Genomic DNA, 17,560 nt, shown 5'->3' on the forward strand with positions numbered 1-17,560 from the left:
GGGCAGTTCGATCCACCAACACCAACACCAACACAAACCAGAAATTTGGTTCATAGTGGATTCATAAGAGCTTTTCTGGATGGCCAATATAACCCACCACCAACATCAACAACATCAAAAACAATAACAACAAGAAGAAGCAATGTTGGTATTGATAATGGCAATAACATTGCAATGATGGACAACATTGTAATGTTACAAGACCATGCTGCTGATAAGAGAAAGGCTGGGGATGATGTTCAAGCTATTACATTTCCTCATGAGGCCTATTCTTGCAACAGCACAGAATGCCCTTATCATGAGACTGGCTTTGGATTCAGTGACAGAAACGCGAGGAACAATCATCAGCTGACATGCCAATACAGAAGCAAAAATCCTTTGCAAGTGGTTGGAGTTGGAGGGTTAATGCCTTCTGATGTAGATATGCCTCTTGTTCAATCCAGGAACTTTGCCGCATCAGTCACTAATCAAAATCAGACTTTTACTGTTGGGAACATGGGGATGCACAACATGAATGTTCCATGTCTTGCAGGCCAAAACCAGCATTTGCAAACTGTTCAGACTCAGGTGTACAATGATAATTTCTTTGATGGAAGGCTTTGTTTGGACAAGGATGTCTTTGGCAACAACATGTATGTGTGTTCTCTAGAAAGCAAAAACCAGCAGAAGGTGCAAAATGTTGGTGGTACCATTGGCCACAGTTTGAATGCTGAAGTGTCCAATGTTGTCAATGGTAATTTGTCAACATCGATAACAGTGGATTCTCCCTTTGCATGGGATTCAAACAATTCCCAAGCTGAATTTTTGGACTCTCCTCTGTTGACAACACCAGACCAGGATCTCCTTTGGCCATACAGTTAAAGTAAAAAAAAAAAAGTTAAAATATAGTAAATTACTTGTCTTAACTTTCGCTGTAAATATCCTCTTGTGGAGTTAAACATTCATTAGGTGTATAGTCACCATGATCTGCTGAAAATTTAGAGCAAACGTTTGAATTGGAACACTGTTGAAAGGTTGTTGTGTTGTGGGAACACCTATGATTTTTGTTGATTTTAGAAAAGTAGGGTTGTTTTAAGGATGAAGAACACAGATTAGTGTGTGTATAGTAGTGGTGTCTTCTTGGTCACTGTCAAAAACATGTTATGCTTAATTATGAAAACGAAGTATGAATGTGTGTGCATGTTATTTGTCTTGGTGGCTATGTTGACATCGCTAAAAAAACACTAAGGAGAACAGAATCTAATTTCTTTTTCAATACTAAAACATTGTAAATTAAAGTTAATATCAAGTTAGTTTATGCAATTCTAATGATATATACATTTAAAATGGTTTAAATTATAATTTTTTAAGAAAAATAATATCAAATGAATGTAAAAATTTAAACGTGAATATTTTATATATATATATATATATATATATATATATATAAATATATATATATTATATCTTATTATTTTAAAAAATAAACGTATCGATGAATAAGTTATGTGTCGTATTTAATACATATATCGTATCCATCTACTATAAGGTAAAAGCAAGAAATACGAGGGATGATAACAATAAAAGTAAAAGTAGCACGTGTATTTTTTGATGTATCAACATTTATTGTTTTTAAATACCTTACCAATTGACATTAAAATTTATGTCTCTTCCTATACTGTAATACGTACACAATTTAATCTTTGTCTTTATTTCGTTCGCTAAGGAACAACTGCAAATACAAAGTCTTATTTAATATTTTGGTTGTTCATCATTTTTCTTTCTCTTATACATCTATATGATGCAAGGATACAGTATTCACAATTTACTAATTTGTGTTGTAAGGATTAGTTTTTTTTTGTATGATTTATTGTTGAGTACAAACAAAATTCATATCAAATAAAATAATAGATTTATATATACATAAAATACCTCTATTTATATACACATAAAATATTTTTTCTATTGATGAGATACATTTTAGAATATTATTAAAAATAAATTCGTGTCTGAAATAAACTATATCGTAGTAGTGTGTGAGATGAAGCTCCCTACATTTTTCAATATGCTTTTTCTTTTCTTGTTTTGGTTCATACTTGATGAAGAAATTTTCTTGACCAAACATGCCCATAAATTATATATTTTGATAAACTGTATTGAAAACTCATTTGTAGTTGAATGGTCAAAACTGCACGCAGACTTCACGTATAAGAAATGTTCATGCTGTTCTGCCAAAGGAACCAGCCTCATAGATTGGCTTCTTTTCCCTTCCCAACAGCATAATAATTCTTCATGTCTCTGCCTTTAAGCAACTCTCATGCACAGTTACTTCTCACACTGTAAGGGACAAAAAGTTCCTGCCATTTATCATTACTTTTTTCTAACATTACTCCTGTTCCACTGTTGTTCTTTTCTGTCACTGCTATTTTCCAATGCAGTGTATCATACAGTCTAATTTCCCTAGTCATTCTGTGAGATTGTTATGGATAATTCTCAATGTACACTAAAAAATTTGAGCCTTAGTTCAAGAAATTTAAAACCTTTCGTTAGGAAGCTCTAACCCAATTAATTCATAAGAAATTAACACCATTTTTCATCCAAAAGATTAAGACAACGAGTTTATGAATTTTCATAACTTTCTCACTTTTTGATCAAACGCATATATTGTCAGAAGAATGAAGAAACAAAAAGTTTTCTGTTTACAAAATGGAAATCATCAGATTGTTGATAAGTGCATGTAAATTTGTTGCTAATATTCTGATATCTCTGCTATATTCCTATGACTTGAAATATAGAAACCAGAAAGAGTGTTGTTAAATTGATCAGCAACATAATGGAATTGATTGAAAGTCATCTTAATGTTACAAAATTGATTTGATGAGGAACAGAATGAAAGCATTCAACGAGGATGAGGTCTGTAGTCATGCTCAATGATGGGTGTGGTTCTAGTGCCATGTGCAGTAGGAGCTCTGACATGTCCAACCATTGAGACCTGAAGGGCTTCTTCTTCATAGGCTCTTCTCTCCATCTCCACCATTCTTGATCTCTTCTTCACCCTAACAAGCATTGCAACAAGAAGCAAGCCTAAGAGAAAAGCACCCAAAGCAGCACCAATGGTGCTTCCAACAGCCACTTTCCACCTACTTATGGGCTTGTTCCTGAACTGATCTGGTGGAGACTCCACAACCAAACCAAAATGGCCATGCCTCTTTGCAACACAAACAAGTGGTGTTAAAGGGTTCCCTTTTGCAAGTGTCATTCTTCCATCACCTTCAAAGCTGGCACACAAGGGCTTGATCCCATCTTCCTTGTTCAACTTTGTGGCATTGGTGAAGTCAATTGTCATTGGTCTTTCTCCAGCCACAATCCCAAGTTGGAAAGGGTTGCTTGAGTTTGCATCATCATCATCAGCATTGTAAGCTAGGAGCCCCACAATTGGAGACACAAGCTGATACCCAGATAGATCATAGTTAGCATAATAGATAGAAGACCAATTGTGACCCATGTTTTGTCTGATCAACATGACCCTCTCAATACATGGATGCACAGTCACACCAGTACCCAGATGAAATTCCTTCAAGTGTGCACCATACCTTCTCAAACTGCCACACCTAAACCTCACAGCATCAACTCCAATGCCTGAAAGATTTGCAGGTAGGTCCACTGACTGTGGTATTGCTGTCCTCAAGTTCTTGTCCAATGCCATGAACGTGTGATCCCTTATGATGAGGTCAAGAACATGAGCTGATTTCACACTCTGACCATCACATGTAAATGAAACCCAGGAAAATGTCATCAAAAACAGACCAAAAGCAGAGTCCATGACAGAAAAAAGAGCCAATAATATACAACCAATGGCTTCCAATTCTGCCCAAGGTAATTAACGCTCCTAGTTTTGTTTCAATCCTTGCTGCTGCTTGAAACTGTGGTAAATTTTGTCACAGTCTTTGATATTGCATGAAATTGCAGACAAATGTGGTCGCTGCTATCACAACTGTGACCAGATCCTAGAGCCTTGTCATCTGGCCAAAATCATTTGAAAAACACACTAGCGATGTGTGTAGGTCAACCCCTTTTGGGTAGCTACAACATCAAAAGTAAAAAGCATTGATATTTGTTTTTCTACCAAGGAAAGACCATGGCTAAATCATGTTTTGTTTTCTTGTTCTACGGAATGAGTCCTAAAGACTGAAGATTGTAGAGTGGTAGTAACAGATGAAAAGGATAATAAGGGCAGTAGCAGTACACACCAGATCAATGAAATGGAAAAGGGTAAAGCAGCAAAGTACTTGTTCTGGTTCTTGGAGATGTTCCCTCAACAGAACTCACACATGCTGTTCTTGTCAAAAGGAGGGAAAAACAAAATAAGAAGAAAAATGTAGATATTTATTGAAGGAAAGCTAGAAGAGGAGAATGAGAGAAAAGTGTTGTTGGGGGCATCCATGTATGTAGTAGCTGAGAATGTGGAATTGGCAAAATAAAGAAAAGGGTAAGAAGAAATGATTCTTGGGCGTGGAATGATGATGACACTTCATGGTGAAATAAGAAAAAATGGCAAAAGAATTGAAAGGTTTAAGCGTGCTGAAAAATGAAACTAAAGCATCCTTGTTGTGCATGGGGTCCAATAACACTGATTGTGTTGGCTGTAACATGCCATGTTCCCCACTTGTTGCACTCAAAGCCTCTAATGTTAGGCTTACCACACACATCAACATGACCTTTCCAAACTCAAAAAATTCAAACCCCTTTTGCATTTTCTTGTTTAAACTTGGAAACCCAGATGGGTCAATGTTTTCAAAACTAAAGTTTGCTCATCATGTTCTTCACAAAATATTATATATGATTGGATGCTTAATTTAATCAAACCATGATTTGGAGGAGCAATTCAGCCATCACAGAATCGTTAAAAATATATTACTTTAGTGATTCCATCATTACAGACTCAGAACACTTGATTGGTATCAACAAGATCACATTTTTAAAAACGAAAAATGAGGTTTTTAAATCACTAATGAATATTTTCTTTTCGATAGAATTTTGGTTTGATGTATTAATTTATCATATGATTTAAGGTGGTCTCGATTTTTTTTGTCATGTGTTAAATTATGAATCAAAACAATTAATTATTAATGAGCAATAAACTTTTTCTTCAAACAAAGTAATTCTCAATTCACTAAGAATTGTAATTGGATTGATCGAGAACAACGTAGATTAACAGATATTTAGATATATGATCTTTCAATTATAGAGTAACTTAAGTTCTCTTTTAGTTTTCTTTTTTAATAGGAATGAAAAGAAAGAAACATGAATAATTGTAGATGTTTTCAAATAAAACTTTAACCTTTTTAATGTAATATTTGTCCTTTACTTTTTCTTAAGTTTCAATACTTAATTTGATTCCTCAACAAATTAAAATAGTGTTCATGTCTCTACACATAAGTTTAGCTCCTTAATAAATTGATTAATAAAATATAAGTTTGTGTATGAAAAATATTTAGCTGTGTTTATGTAAGGTTTTGTATTTATATATATATATGATAAAACATTGTTATAAGAAGTTTAAGAGGTATTTCTAGTTTAGACAGTACATTCGAATATATTCTAACCTTAAAAATTGAAGATTTAAACCAAGTAATTTATGGTCAGGAGACCATAAATTACTTAAAAAGTTTGAAAAAGTTATTAATTCTATTAAACAATTTTATTCTGTGATTGCTGGAACCTACAAGATAATGGAAGATTAAACAAATGTGATGAAATCGGCCCAAAGGACAGGTGTCCCAAATACCTTTTACTGGGCCTGAATTTATGCAGAAAGGGCCGGGGGACTTTACTGGGCCCAAGTATATCAATGAGCCCATTCACATCGTCTAAAAATCTAAGAACGCTTCTTCCAGCACCACCTTTAAGCTTCTATGTTTATTCAATAAAAATATATATAAAAAATAAATTAGTTTACCAAATTGCATTTACTTTTTATGTTTTATTCTTCTTTTCTCACTCTGATCTCTGTATGATAGTGCTTATCATGTGTTAAATTTGAAATTTTATTTTCTTTCAATTTGATATATTTATTTTTATTGTTTTAGATATATCGGATTTCGAAATTCAGTTTAAGAAAATTACCGCAGATAAAAGTTGTTTTATCTCTTAGTACAAAAATAAGTCAGTATAATTTCTTCTCCATCAAATTCATAATGACAATCATTANATGCCACATAGCATTTATTGTCCACATCGCATTTATTGTCCACATCACATTTTACTTTCATCAATAAATGAACTTTCTTCTTGTCCAAAAATATTAGTTGTACTGATTTAGATAGAATTAGTGAATAAAGGCTGCTGTGTGTCATTTCAATAGACTCACTCACACTATATATGTCAATTCCAACACCATATGTTCACTCAACTCTGCACAGGATCAAACAAATTGCAGTCATTCATATACTTTCATCAACTTTAACTAATTGCTAGAAGATGAAGCAATTTCTGGAGAGATTTTTCCCAGAAGTATACATGACCATGAAGCAAGAAACCAAGATTGTCAATTTCATAGCCAGCTTCTAATCAATAGAAAATTGAGGCTGGAAGTGGTCCTAACTTGTAAGTATACAATATGTGGATATTATAAAACAGCTTTATTTTTTTAATAGAATTATAGAAAAATTAAATACAGATAGCCTTCTACTGTGGTATGAGAATAGCAATGATAGTGTTCAGCATAACAAAACTGTTCCCAATTGAACTGTTATGTTCAGCAAAACTAACAACTATATGCTTATTAGTGTTTAAAACTTTATGTTCATATAAGAATTCCTGGCAGCTTTATTTTTTAACAGATGAGATATTAAGGGTGATGTTTTCAGTCATAGATTTCACTCATGATTATAGAAATTCCGATCATGTGTGTAATGTTCACAAGCACATGTCAATATATGTGTCAGCAATAACTTAATTCTGTTGGTCCCATGCATTTCTCCTCCACAAACTCAACTTAGCCAAAATTGTACAATTATTACATTCATTAATGCTGTTGGTTTTGTCCTTCATCACATCACATATAAAATCTTATTCCATCAGAGAAGAATGCAAATTTGATATTGCTAACTAGATTTGAGGTATAAATTACATAAAGATAAGATCAACATCAGACGATTTTCTTCCTAGAAAACAAATTTAACTAACAAATTCAACAGTGACAGTTATCACAGTTATGGTGAAATCCAAACCAAGGTTGAGTACACAAATCAAAAAGCACTACTTGATTATAAATTATCATGAACCATATATGAAACCTGAATCAATCTCTCTAAGCTTTTACCTGTGTACTAAAGAAGAGCCTATCAATGGCTGTTGGGTTGGCTATAGCAAGTGAAAATATCCAAAGCAATGGTAAGGTAACCACTTATGTTCTGCTGTCTTGCATGATGGCTGCCATGGGAGGTCTCCTCTTTGGCTATGACATTGGAATAGCTGGTGGGGTAACCTCAATGGATCCATTTCTGAAGAAGTTCTTCCATAAAGTGTACCTTCAGAAAGAAGATGCCAAAGTCAGCAACTACTGTGTATTTGATAGCCAACTACTGACCTCTTTTACATCCTCTCTCTATGTTGCTGGCCTTGTTACCACCTTCTTTGCTTCTTATGTCACCAAAGCCTTTGGCCGCAAACCGTCCATTGTGGTTGGCGGCGCTGCCTTCCTGGCCGGTACAGCTCTGGGAGGTGGAGCTTTTAATGTGTTGATGCTCATATTTGGTAGACTTTTGCTTGGAGTTGGGGTTGGTTTTGCAAACCAGGTAGCTATCTTTTCCTTCATTTTTCTACACTATTACAAGCATTTCAAATATTGAGTACAACTTAAGATTCAATTGGAAACTAGACCTTTATAGAACATCAAAACTGTGTAATTTACTTTCCTGAAATTTGGGATCTAGCTTCTGTTTTGCAGAGTTCTATTAGACTGTTGAAGAAAAAATGAAAATTGATTATGATTTATGATCTTTTTGTATGTATCTGTGATTTCTGTAGGCTGTTCCGTTGTATCTATCTGAAATGGCACTACCACGACTAAGAGGAGCGATTAGCAATGGCTTCCAATTAAGCGTTTGCTTTGGTAGTGTGTTTGCTACCTTAATCAACTATGGAACAGAGAAGATAGAAGGTGGGTGGGGTTGGCGTGTGTCCCTAGCCATGGCAGCGGTACCAGCCTCAGTCCTAACACTTGGTGCACTTTTCCTCCCTGAAACTCCTAACAGCTTAATCCAACGTGGCCATGACCATCAAAAGGCCAAGTTACTACTTCAGCGAATTCGAGGCACAGATGATGTGCAAGAAGAACTTGATGGTCTTATAGAAGCAAGTTCTTCAAAAACCGAAGACAAGCAATCGCTTAAGATAATTTTGAAACGGAGGTACAGGCCTCAGCTTGTGATGGCAATAGCTATGCCGTTTTTCCAGCAAATGACTGGGATAAACGTCATTGGCTGCTATGCCCCTTTACTTTATAGGACAATAGGGTTAGGAGAAAGTGCATCGCTGTTTTCAGCTGTGGTCACGGGAGTTATAGGTACTGCCTCAACATTCATATCAATGTTCACAGTTGATAGACTAGGACGGAGAGCCTTGTTCATGATTGGGGGCATTCAAATGATTGCATCACAGGTTATAATTGGTGGTATAATGGCCTTTCATCTGAAAGATCATGGTGGATTAAGCAAAGGGTATGCTTTTGTGGTTTTGATTATGGTATGCATATATGTTGTTGGGTTTGGCTTGTCATGGGGGCCACTGGGTTGGTTAGTGCCAAGTGAAATTTTTCCTTTGGAAATTAGATCAGTAGGGCAAAGCATCACGGTGGCAGTGAACCTTATCTTCACTTTCACTGTTTCTCAGACTTTTCTGACCATGCTTTGCCACTTCAGGTATGGGATTTTCTTCTTCTTTGGAGGATGGGTGGTGGTGATGACTATATTTGTGTACTATTTTCTGCCAGAGACCAAAAGCCTGCCACTTGAACAGATGGAGAAAGTGTGGCAAGAACATTGGTTTTGGAAGAGAATAGTGACTGAAATCAGTGATAAAGAGCATAATCAAATATGATACTTGAAGGAAGTTCTAAATCAAATGTTCTACCGATGTTAGCTTAAACATTTGTGTATATATCAAATGTACTACAAAGCAATAAAATGGTTTTCAGTTTGGAAAATTATATTCTAATTATTAAAACAGTTTTCTCCACTCTTAAACTATACCTCTAAATTGACAGAAGAAATGGTGCCAAGTGACAAAGATCGAGTACAAACCTAAAAGTACCAAGTATTGATAGAATCAAGGTGGTGTTAAAATCCTTGCTATTTTTCCTTAAGAGTAGTTTATGGTAGAAATGATTATTACTTGATATTGGCTAAAATAAGAGGTCTACTGTGCTTGCATTTGCAGATATCTATATATCTTAATCGGTATCTATTCAAGAATGTTGAATTCACATCTATTTATAGTATTAGCCATTTCAACTGGGCTACCAGTGAACTCAACAACCTGTCTCCATTCTTGTTAGCGGAGCACACACTTGTTCATAATCAACTCACTCCATTGGTTTGTACCCTTTTGCAACAAAGCCTACCCACCTATCATCCATTGCAAGTAGTCACTTCTCATCTTGGACCGCCTGCTCAAAGCTCAAGTTCTCGGAATATACCAAAAGACATACATATGTCATCATATCCAATAAAATCCATTTCAATAGCTTTTAAAAGTTTATCTATTTTCAGCTACATCAAATCCGAAAATTTCCTTGAAATGAATCACATGTAATATTATTTTTTTTAAAAGTAAAATTGAATGACAGAAATTTGAAGCAGTAACTGATATTTTTCGAAAAAATGTGAGTGATAGTGTACCGTTGGTCCCTTCAGAAAATTCTCTGGCATTGCTTTGTTTTCACCATATCCTTTGACTGAATCCGAATGAACATTTTTTCTTTTCTTATGCGAGAAAGTGGAAGCTCCAAATTTTGGCCTATTTTTTTTTTTGAGAAAACCCTAACCATCCCAATTGGCTCCTGCACTCCAATGATGCACCGCTACAGTCGGATTCTGTTGGTTAAGATTATATCGTTATCAATGTTGGTAATTCAAATCTTTCTGCATTTTCTCACTCTGATTCATTTTCTGTAACTGTTCAAGGTTTGCAATTTGATTTCTTGAGTTTTACCTTCATATTATTCACTAACTCAATATACTTTAATGTTTTTATGTAAACCTAAGTACTAAATTTTCTCCGTAGTTCTACTCTTTTTTTTTCACTAATAAATTCATAAATTTAAGTTAATAAAAAATGATGTTGTAATGTTTTTTTTTTTCTCGTTTTGTTATGGCAGTGAAAAGCTTTGATTGATCATGTTTAGACATACCTGTTTAGACAGTTCTAGTGGTGGAGGTGACATTGAACAGTGCCTTGAAAGTTTTTTGTTGTATTGATGATCTGGGGACTGTTTCACGGATGTTTTATGTTTCACAGACTGTATTGTTAGGATAATTGAATGTATAGACTCATAACAGTGATAGGAGATAGCCACTTGCCGCATACATTAGAAACATTGTCCCTTCAAGTAGTCATGGTCTTTGATAGCAGGTAAAGGAAGATGAAAAACTGTGCACACGCACATGTAATATGATGCAAAAATATAGTGGCATGACTACTAATAAAGTGAAAAAGAGAGAATATTCTAACGAGTCTTATTTTAAGAATGTCCACTCCTATGTTTTAGTAGGCTATGATCCCGTAAAAGGATAAGATTCACCAGTAATCTCCACAAGAACAGTTTCCATTTTTGAAATGATGGAACCTTCGTAAATCACGCACTATAATTTCCCTTCCTGTCACAAGTGAAATGTACTTAGTGGCTTCATGGCAATCACCACAAACTCTTAGATTCTTCCTAATGTGTATTGTTGTGCCAGGACTTGTATTCAGAAGTCCATAGGCAATAGCAAGCCTCTCACTGTGGCTACTGAGCAATTGTTCTTTCAGGTTTTCTTCCACATCCCCAATTGAATTGGTTTCAGGCACATAACCAGCAGCCTTTATCTCATCTCCAAGAGTCTCAAGAAAAGCATAGATTCTTTTGGATTGAGGATGATTGGTACTTCCTGAGTAGAATGCATGAACTTCATTTCTCAGCTCCACCAAACTGCAGCCTGGAGTTTTATGAAGCCCCTTCTTTTCCATGACTGTTCTCACCTCGGCTACTTTATCCCACATTGAGTTAGAGGCATATATGTTCGCAAGCAACACATGATACCCTCCCTCATCTGGGTCTAACTCAAAGAGTTTGTCTGCAGCCTTCTCTCCCAACTCTACATTTTTATGGATTTTGCAAGCACCTAGCATTGCACCCAAAACAGAAATCCCTGGTTTGACATCCATCTCCTGGATGAAATTCCAGGCATCATCCAACTGACCCGCACGACCAAGGAGATCAACCATGGAACTGTAGTGATCCAAATTAGGCTCCAAGTCATAATCTTCCTTCATGCTTTTGAAGAGGAAGAGACCTTCTTCCACAAATCCCGAGTGACTACAAGCTGATATTACAGACAAAAATGTTATGTCGTTTGGCTTAACAGCTCCCATCTGCATCTCTTTGAAGAGATCCAGAGCTTCTTTTCCTAGGCCATGTGTCCCATATCCATCTATCATTGCATTCCATGTTATTACACTTCTCTCCTGCATCATGTCAAAAAGCTTTCTTGCAGTTTTGATGGCTCCACATTTTGCGTACATATCAACAAGAGCAGTGGAAACAAAGACATTCTTGTCCATATAAGTTCTTATTGCCAGGCCATGAATCCACTTAGCCTGGTGGTTGACTGAGAATTCTGCAAGAGCAGTAATTACCCCTACCAACGTAAAGCAATCAAGTTTAGTGCCTTGAGATTGCATCCTACAGAATAGATTCAAAGCCTCCTCTACACACCCGTTTTGTGCATATCCTAATATCATGGCATTCCAAGTGACATTTGTTTTCTCCTTCAAATGATCAAATATTGAGGCCGCTATATCAACTCTCTTGCATTTAGAATACATGGATATTAATGAATTTGTGACTGACACATCAAAATCAAGTTTCAGCTGATCCAATAATTTATGAACAAACCTCCCTCTTTTAAGATCACCCAAATTAGCGCAAGCAAGTAAAGCTCCCATCATGGTAACACGCGTAGGTACCTCCCTTTCTTCCAACATCTTCAGAAAAGTTGCAAAGGCTACTTCAGATTCGCCATTTTGTGCACAACCACAAATCACGGTATTCCATGAAACAACACTCTTTCTACTCATCCCCTCAAAAACCATCCTTGCAATCCTTTCAGACCCACATTTGAAGTACATATCAAGAAGTGCATTTGAAACATTAACCAGTGATTCAAATCCTGATCTGAAAGCATAACCATGGATTGACCTTCCAATTCTCAAAGCCTTCACATCCGCAACAGCAGGTAAAACACTTACCAATGTGACAGAATCAGGCTTTAGACCAGCTTCCTGCATCTTCGAAACCAAATTCAACGCTGTCTTGGCAAAGCCATTCTGAGCATATCCCGCAACCAATGTTGTCCAAGTAACCAAATCCTTGTGCGGCATTTTTTCGAACATCTTATATGCATAATCGATCTCGCCACACTTGGCATATAAATTCACAACAGCAGTCATGGCAAACAAATTGAACCCAAACCCATTAGTTATTAACTGCCCATGAATCTCTCTACCCCTTTTGAGGTCCAAATTCTCTCCACACAATTCCAACAAGCATGTGTAATCACCCGCGACTGGTCTAACCTCATCACACATCATCCTATGGAAGAAAGACAAGGCCTCATCCAAACTTGAGTTTTTTGCATACCCTTTGAGCACGGTGTGGTAAAGCACATCGAACTTGTGCTCAACAGGTTCAAAGACAGAAGCTGCTTCACTGATACTGCCAAATTTGCAGAATAGTCTGATAACCTTGGCTTGAAACACGTGCTCATTGTAGAAACCGTTTTTGATGATAAGCGGGAGGATTTGATAAAGCTCTTTCTTTGAGGTGCAGTTTTCTAACAGTATAGCTGAAGGGTGCGTATGCCAATATACGCGGCTAGGAATGTAATTACCTTGGCATAAAGAGGTTGCTGCTGTGCTAGTTTTGGAGTTTGTATTGCTAACTGTGTTGGGCCAAATTGGTAAAGGGCATAGAGCAAAAAGTTGCAAGCTCATTCTTTAGACTAATTGTACCAAGTTCTTTCGATTCATGGTACTATTTTGTAACCAAACAGTTAAACATTACGTGCATGAAACCATAGTATTGGTCTTTGAGTTGGTTCTTGCATGCATGGCAAGAGACACCACACACGGAGTAGTTGAATGTAGTTGGTTTGACAAGACATGTTCAAGGATTGAAATTAGTTCAAATTTCCAAATCTTTCCATAATTATTAATATTTTCTTGTTCCTGTGTTTCACTGCTTTCTTACCGGGAAATATGTCTTTTGTGTTTTCCTTAATGGGAAATATGTGATAACCATGGACTGCTTACATTGATTATGTTATGGTAATAGGTGGTGGAGATCGACTGGGTTTCGGATAGTCAAGGAAAGATCATATTCAAAAGTTTTCTTTTATTTTAGGTTTAAACTTTTCGAATGATGCTTGATTTTGTTTGAAAATCTCAATTTGCTAATCAGATTTTTGAATAGTTTTAATTAAGTTATTTTCTTTTTAAAATATATAACTTTTCCATTAATTTTATTGAAATAGCATAAAAAATTTAATGAGTTATAATATTAAATGAATTAGGTGTCATTTGGTTTCTTAATTTATTGTAGCTACGTGTTTAATTATTATTTTTTTCTTTAAAGGTGTAGGCCGTCAAAGAAAATATTGTCTTTTTCATATTCTATTGTTCAGTTTATTTATGTATATCTCGTTTTTATTTTTGTTCATCTTGTACATGTAATGGTGGTTGGGGATGCAAAGTAGTAGCGTGTCTTCTCGTCTTATGCTGGCGACGATTGGATGTAAAATCCATTTGTTACTATGGTGGTAAAAGGTTGGATCTAAAATCCATTTGTTACTATGGTGGTAAAAACTAAAGGGAAAACAATTCAAGGGTTATCCTAAGTTTAAGGTAAGATTCATGGAAGCAAAATTGATTATTTTTTTTTGTTATTAAAAAGAAAGACGGTTGTTGTTTTGGAGTGAGTTTTTATTGTTTTGTTAAATACGATAGGTGTAAAAAATTGGTTAACTATAATTATTTGTAGTGGTAGAGTGAATCAGGAATTAAAGAAAGTTCGAAGAATAAAGAAAAAAGTACCACTGTAGTGAAAATGAAAGAAATGGATGGTGAAAGGATGAAAGAATTTAGAGATAATTGTTTTTATGTTGAAAAAATGGTTGAAAATGTTAATAAAGATAATGTTTGTTGTCTCTGTAATAAATATAATTGTAATATCATTTTTGTTGAAAATCCCATGATGTGTTGTAAAAAGTTGAAATTGTTAATGTAATATTTTTAAATTAATAAAATAATTTTAATACTTGTTAAAACATTGTGTTTATAATATGTTAAAGGTAAAAATAAATTGATGTATATCCATAAGCAATATATATTGGTATACCAATTCAAATTTCATTGTCTACCAAAACACAAAGGGAATTCCAACAATTATACTTCATTATTATATTAAAAATGAAGTTGCTAATATTTTCGATTTTTAAGCTTCTCCTATTTGAGCCCTTATCAATATATCTTTTTCATCTTGAAATTACGAACAATACCCACTTTACACCAACTTACCGAACTCCTTTTGAGTTGTCAACTCACGCTATTGAATTATCAAGATTATTTGAACTATTAACATACTCTACTTAGCTATTTGAGTTGTTTACTTGCTCACTCAATTTTTCCATAACCTTCATCTTCCAATTCAGAATCTCCAGCATGTTTCCCACACCTTTTTCAAATTCATCTTGTACTCAAATCACTTAAACTAATAAGTTTCATGTTGTACTCAAATCATACACACTAGTAAGTTTTAAACTCCTAGACTTCATTGTTGTAACAAAATTTGTTTCTTTATAAAAAAAAGAAGATAACACAATTGGAAGAAGTTATCATGGAGCATGACTTCATTTTTACATAATGCACAACTGAAGTTGTTATTGCTCCTCACAATGTTAGTTAAACTGGAAATCACTACTATTGATCATGACTTTTGTTCAAAATATTAACATAGAAGTCATTACGATACCACACGTATGTAATGGAGTGATCACCAGAGGTAGAATGGCTCCTCGTGCAAGGAAGAAGAGAATTTGTGGAAACTTTGTTTCATCGTGTTCATGGGTAAATGTGAGATTTCAAAACTGAAGGGGTGTAGGAAAAAAAAGAGAGAAGTGCAGGAAGAAATGCTCGAAAGAAAAAGGCCATAGTGGTCCACTTCATTTCCATTAAAAAAATTAAATTAAATTTAAAAATATTTATAACTTAATACAACTTACGTCATAAACTTACCATATCTATTTTATCCCAAAACTAAACATATTTAATATTTTTCTTATTATTTTAGACTAATTAAGGATATTTAGTTCTACTTAAAAAGATTTAAGTTATTAGAAAGAAATAAGTAAACAGCTCAGAAAATAAAACGAGTGAAAGTTGACAAAAACAAAAAAGTTTCCTAGAATAATATTTATTACCACTTACATTTTAAATAACCTTTTTCTCTCCATTTTCAGTAATAATTCAATGTTTTTTCTCTATTTATTTTTAACTCAATGATGTTTCTATATTTTCTATAAAACATTTATCTGATCTCTCATGTTTTATTAATATTAGTGTCATCTTTCTTATTTTGCTTCTAAAATTGAACAATAAATATGTAAAAAAAAAGTAAGTGATTGTATTGACAAGATATTATTTGTTCATCGTCCTCTATACGAATTTAATGTTATTTAAGAGAAGAAATTTTTTTTTTCAAATATAGAAACTACGTTGAATTAAAAACAAATAAAAATAAAATATTGAATCATTATAAATAGGGTTAAATATGTTTTTAGTCTTTATAGTTTGAAGCGATCTTGGTTTTAGTTCATTCTCAAACTATTTCAACTTTAGAAAATTTTGGTTTTAGTTTTTTTTACCAATTTTTTTTAACATTATTTGTTGTTTCAAACACGTTTCTCAGTTAACATTGAAGCAAAAATGTGTAAAAGAGTGTAAACCATCCAAATGTTATAATGAAACATGTTTGAAACAACAAATAAAGTTAAAAATTTTTGGTAAAACGACTAAAACCAGAATTTTCTAAAATTGAAAAACTAAATTATACCATAATTTGAAAATAAACTAAAAGCAAAATCAACTAAAAACATATTCTTGTAAATATGGAAATAAGCATTTGTCGAATTTAGTAATGTATTATTTAAATAAAAGTAACACGAAACAAACTTGCAAAAGGGTCCTTCATTATTGAAAATCTGCAGTCCTTAAAAAAGTAAAGTTAATTATTTAATTCAAATTAATTAATTAGGAGGGGAATGCCATAAGGCAGCCTTGTTATTGTCGTTTCTCAAAGACTGATCTAATATACAATAAATCCAAATTACTAAAAAATTAACTAAAAAATCTAAATTGATTATGACAAAGAAACTGCACAAGCAGGCTGCTGCAAATAAAATAATAATTTTTGTTATTATCATCATCATCAATGTTGCTATGTGTCTCCTCCTATTTGTCAATGATTATTATCTATATTTTTTTTTATAAATATGATTATTTTAGTAAATTATTTCCATATATAATACGTATGCTATTTTTGTTGTGTAAAAAAAGTTCTTAATCCGTACCTTTTGGATCTATTTTTATTTTATTAATAGTTGATTTTTTAATTAATTATTTAACATGATTGTAACAAATTTTTATAGGGATACGATTCCTCATCAATATATAAAAAAATGTTACGTCAAATGAATGTCATAGCTCTTTTTGAGTCAAATTCTGACAACCCTAAACAATGAATATTAATATTTTAATATTAATATTAATAATAATAAACCCTCTTAGCTGACTTTCTAGAACATCATCCTTCTATGCTAAAATTAATTCACTAAAAAACTAATAATATTTTTGCCAAAATTGAATATATTTAAATTGGTTATTGACCCTTATGCATACATGTCTTCATTTTTCTCTCTCAAGAAAGACTTTTCTTCCATTTCCATAGATAAACACAATACATTATGCTATTATTATTATTATTTTTAATTTTTATTTTTTAATTACTACAAGTCAAAGATACCAAAGAACGTTTATTATCTTCAATCTTTTTCTCTCTTTCTAGAGAATTACTTTTCAATTATGTGTTCTTTAAATCTTTGAAACAACATTATTTATTAAGCAAAAAACTTTCTAATTTGAGTTAAAAAGGAGACATAATAGATTTATTAATGGATGATATGGTTGATTAATTAATGCAAATAAATTAATTAATTATCTTAATTAAGTCTAATCTACATCAATAAGTTATTATTATTATTGT

The 17,560-nt window shown here is 33.6% G+C and overlaps 3 protein-coding genes across 3 annotated transcripts; 1 reads left to right on the plus strand and 2 right to left on the minus strand.

Annotated features, from left to right (window-relative positions):
* Positions 1–2,691: 2,691 nt before the first annotated feature.
* On the minus strand, positions 2,692–4,634 carry LOC106760722. The gene has a single exon (XM_014644132.2). It carries the CDS (start codon positions 3,800–3,802, stop codon positions 2,879–2,881), a length of 924 nt encoding a protein of 307 aa, XP_014499618.1. The 5' UTR covers positions 3,803–4,634; the 3' UTR covers positions 2,692–2,878.
* Positions 4,635–6,434: 1,800 nt separating this feature from the next.
* Positions 6,435–10,103, plus strand: LOC106760711 (hexose carrier protein HEX6-like). The gene is made up of 2 exons (XM_014644120.2): positions 6,435–7,778; positions 8,011–10,103. The coding sequence occupies exons 1-2, from the start codon at positions 7,329–7,331 to the stop codon at positions 9,079–9,081; spliced, it is 1,521 nt and encodes a 506-aa protein (XP_014499606.1). The 5' UTR covers positions 6,435–7,328; the 3' UTR covers positions 9,082–10,103.
* Positions 10,104–10,399: 296 nt separating this feature from the next.
* LOC106760706 (pentatricopeptide repeat-containing protein At1g11290, chloroplastic) lies at positions 10,400–13,510 on the minus strand. Its single transcript, XM_014644113.2, has one exon. The coding sequence runs from the start codon at positions 13,234–13,236 to the stop codon at positions 10,780–10,782; it is 2,457 nt and encodes an 818-aa protein (XP_014499599.1). The 5' UTR covers positions 13,237–13,510; the 3' UTR covers positions 10,400–10,779.
* Positions 13,511–17,560: the final 4,050 nt, after the last annotated feature.

Source organism: Vigna radiata, chromosome 5, assembly GCF_000741045.1.
Source record: "Vigna radiata var. radiata cultivar VC1973A chromosome 5, Vradiata_ver6, whole genome shotgun sequence".
In the NCBI taxonomy this organism is placed as follows: domain Eukaryota; kingdom Viridiplantae; phylum Streptophyta; class Magnoliopsida; order Fabales; family Fabaceae; genus Vigna; species Vigna radiata.

Coding starts and splice junctions, on each gene's coding strand:
- LOC106760722 (XM_014644132.2), bottom strand. CDS start 3,802: ATGGACTCTGCTTTTGGTCTGTTTTTGATGACATTTTCCTGGGTTTCA.
- LOC106760711 (XM_014644120.2), top strand. CDS start 7,329: ATGGCTGTTGGGTTGGCTATAGCAAGTGAAAATATCCAAAGCAATGGT. Junction 7,779..8,010: donor GGGTTGGTTTTGCAAACCAG/GTAGCTATCTTT, acceptor TGATTTCTGTAG/GCTGTTCCGTTGTATCTATC.
- LOC106760706 (XM_014644113.2), bottom strand. CDS start 13,236: ATGAGCTTGCAACTTTTTGCTCTATGCCCTTTACCAATTTGGCCCAAC.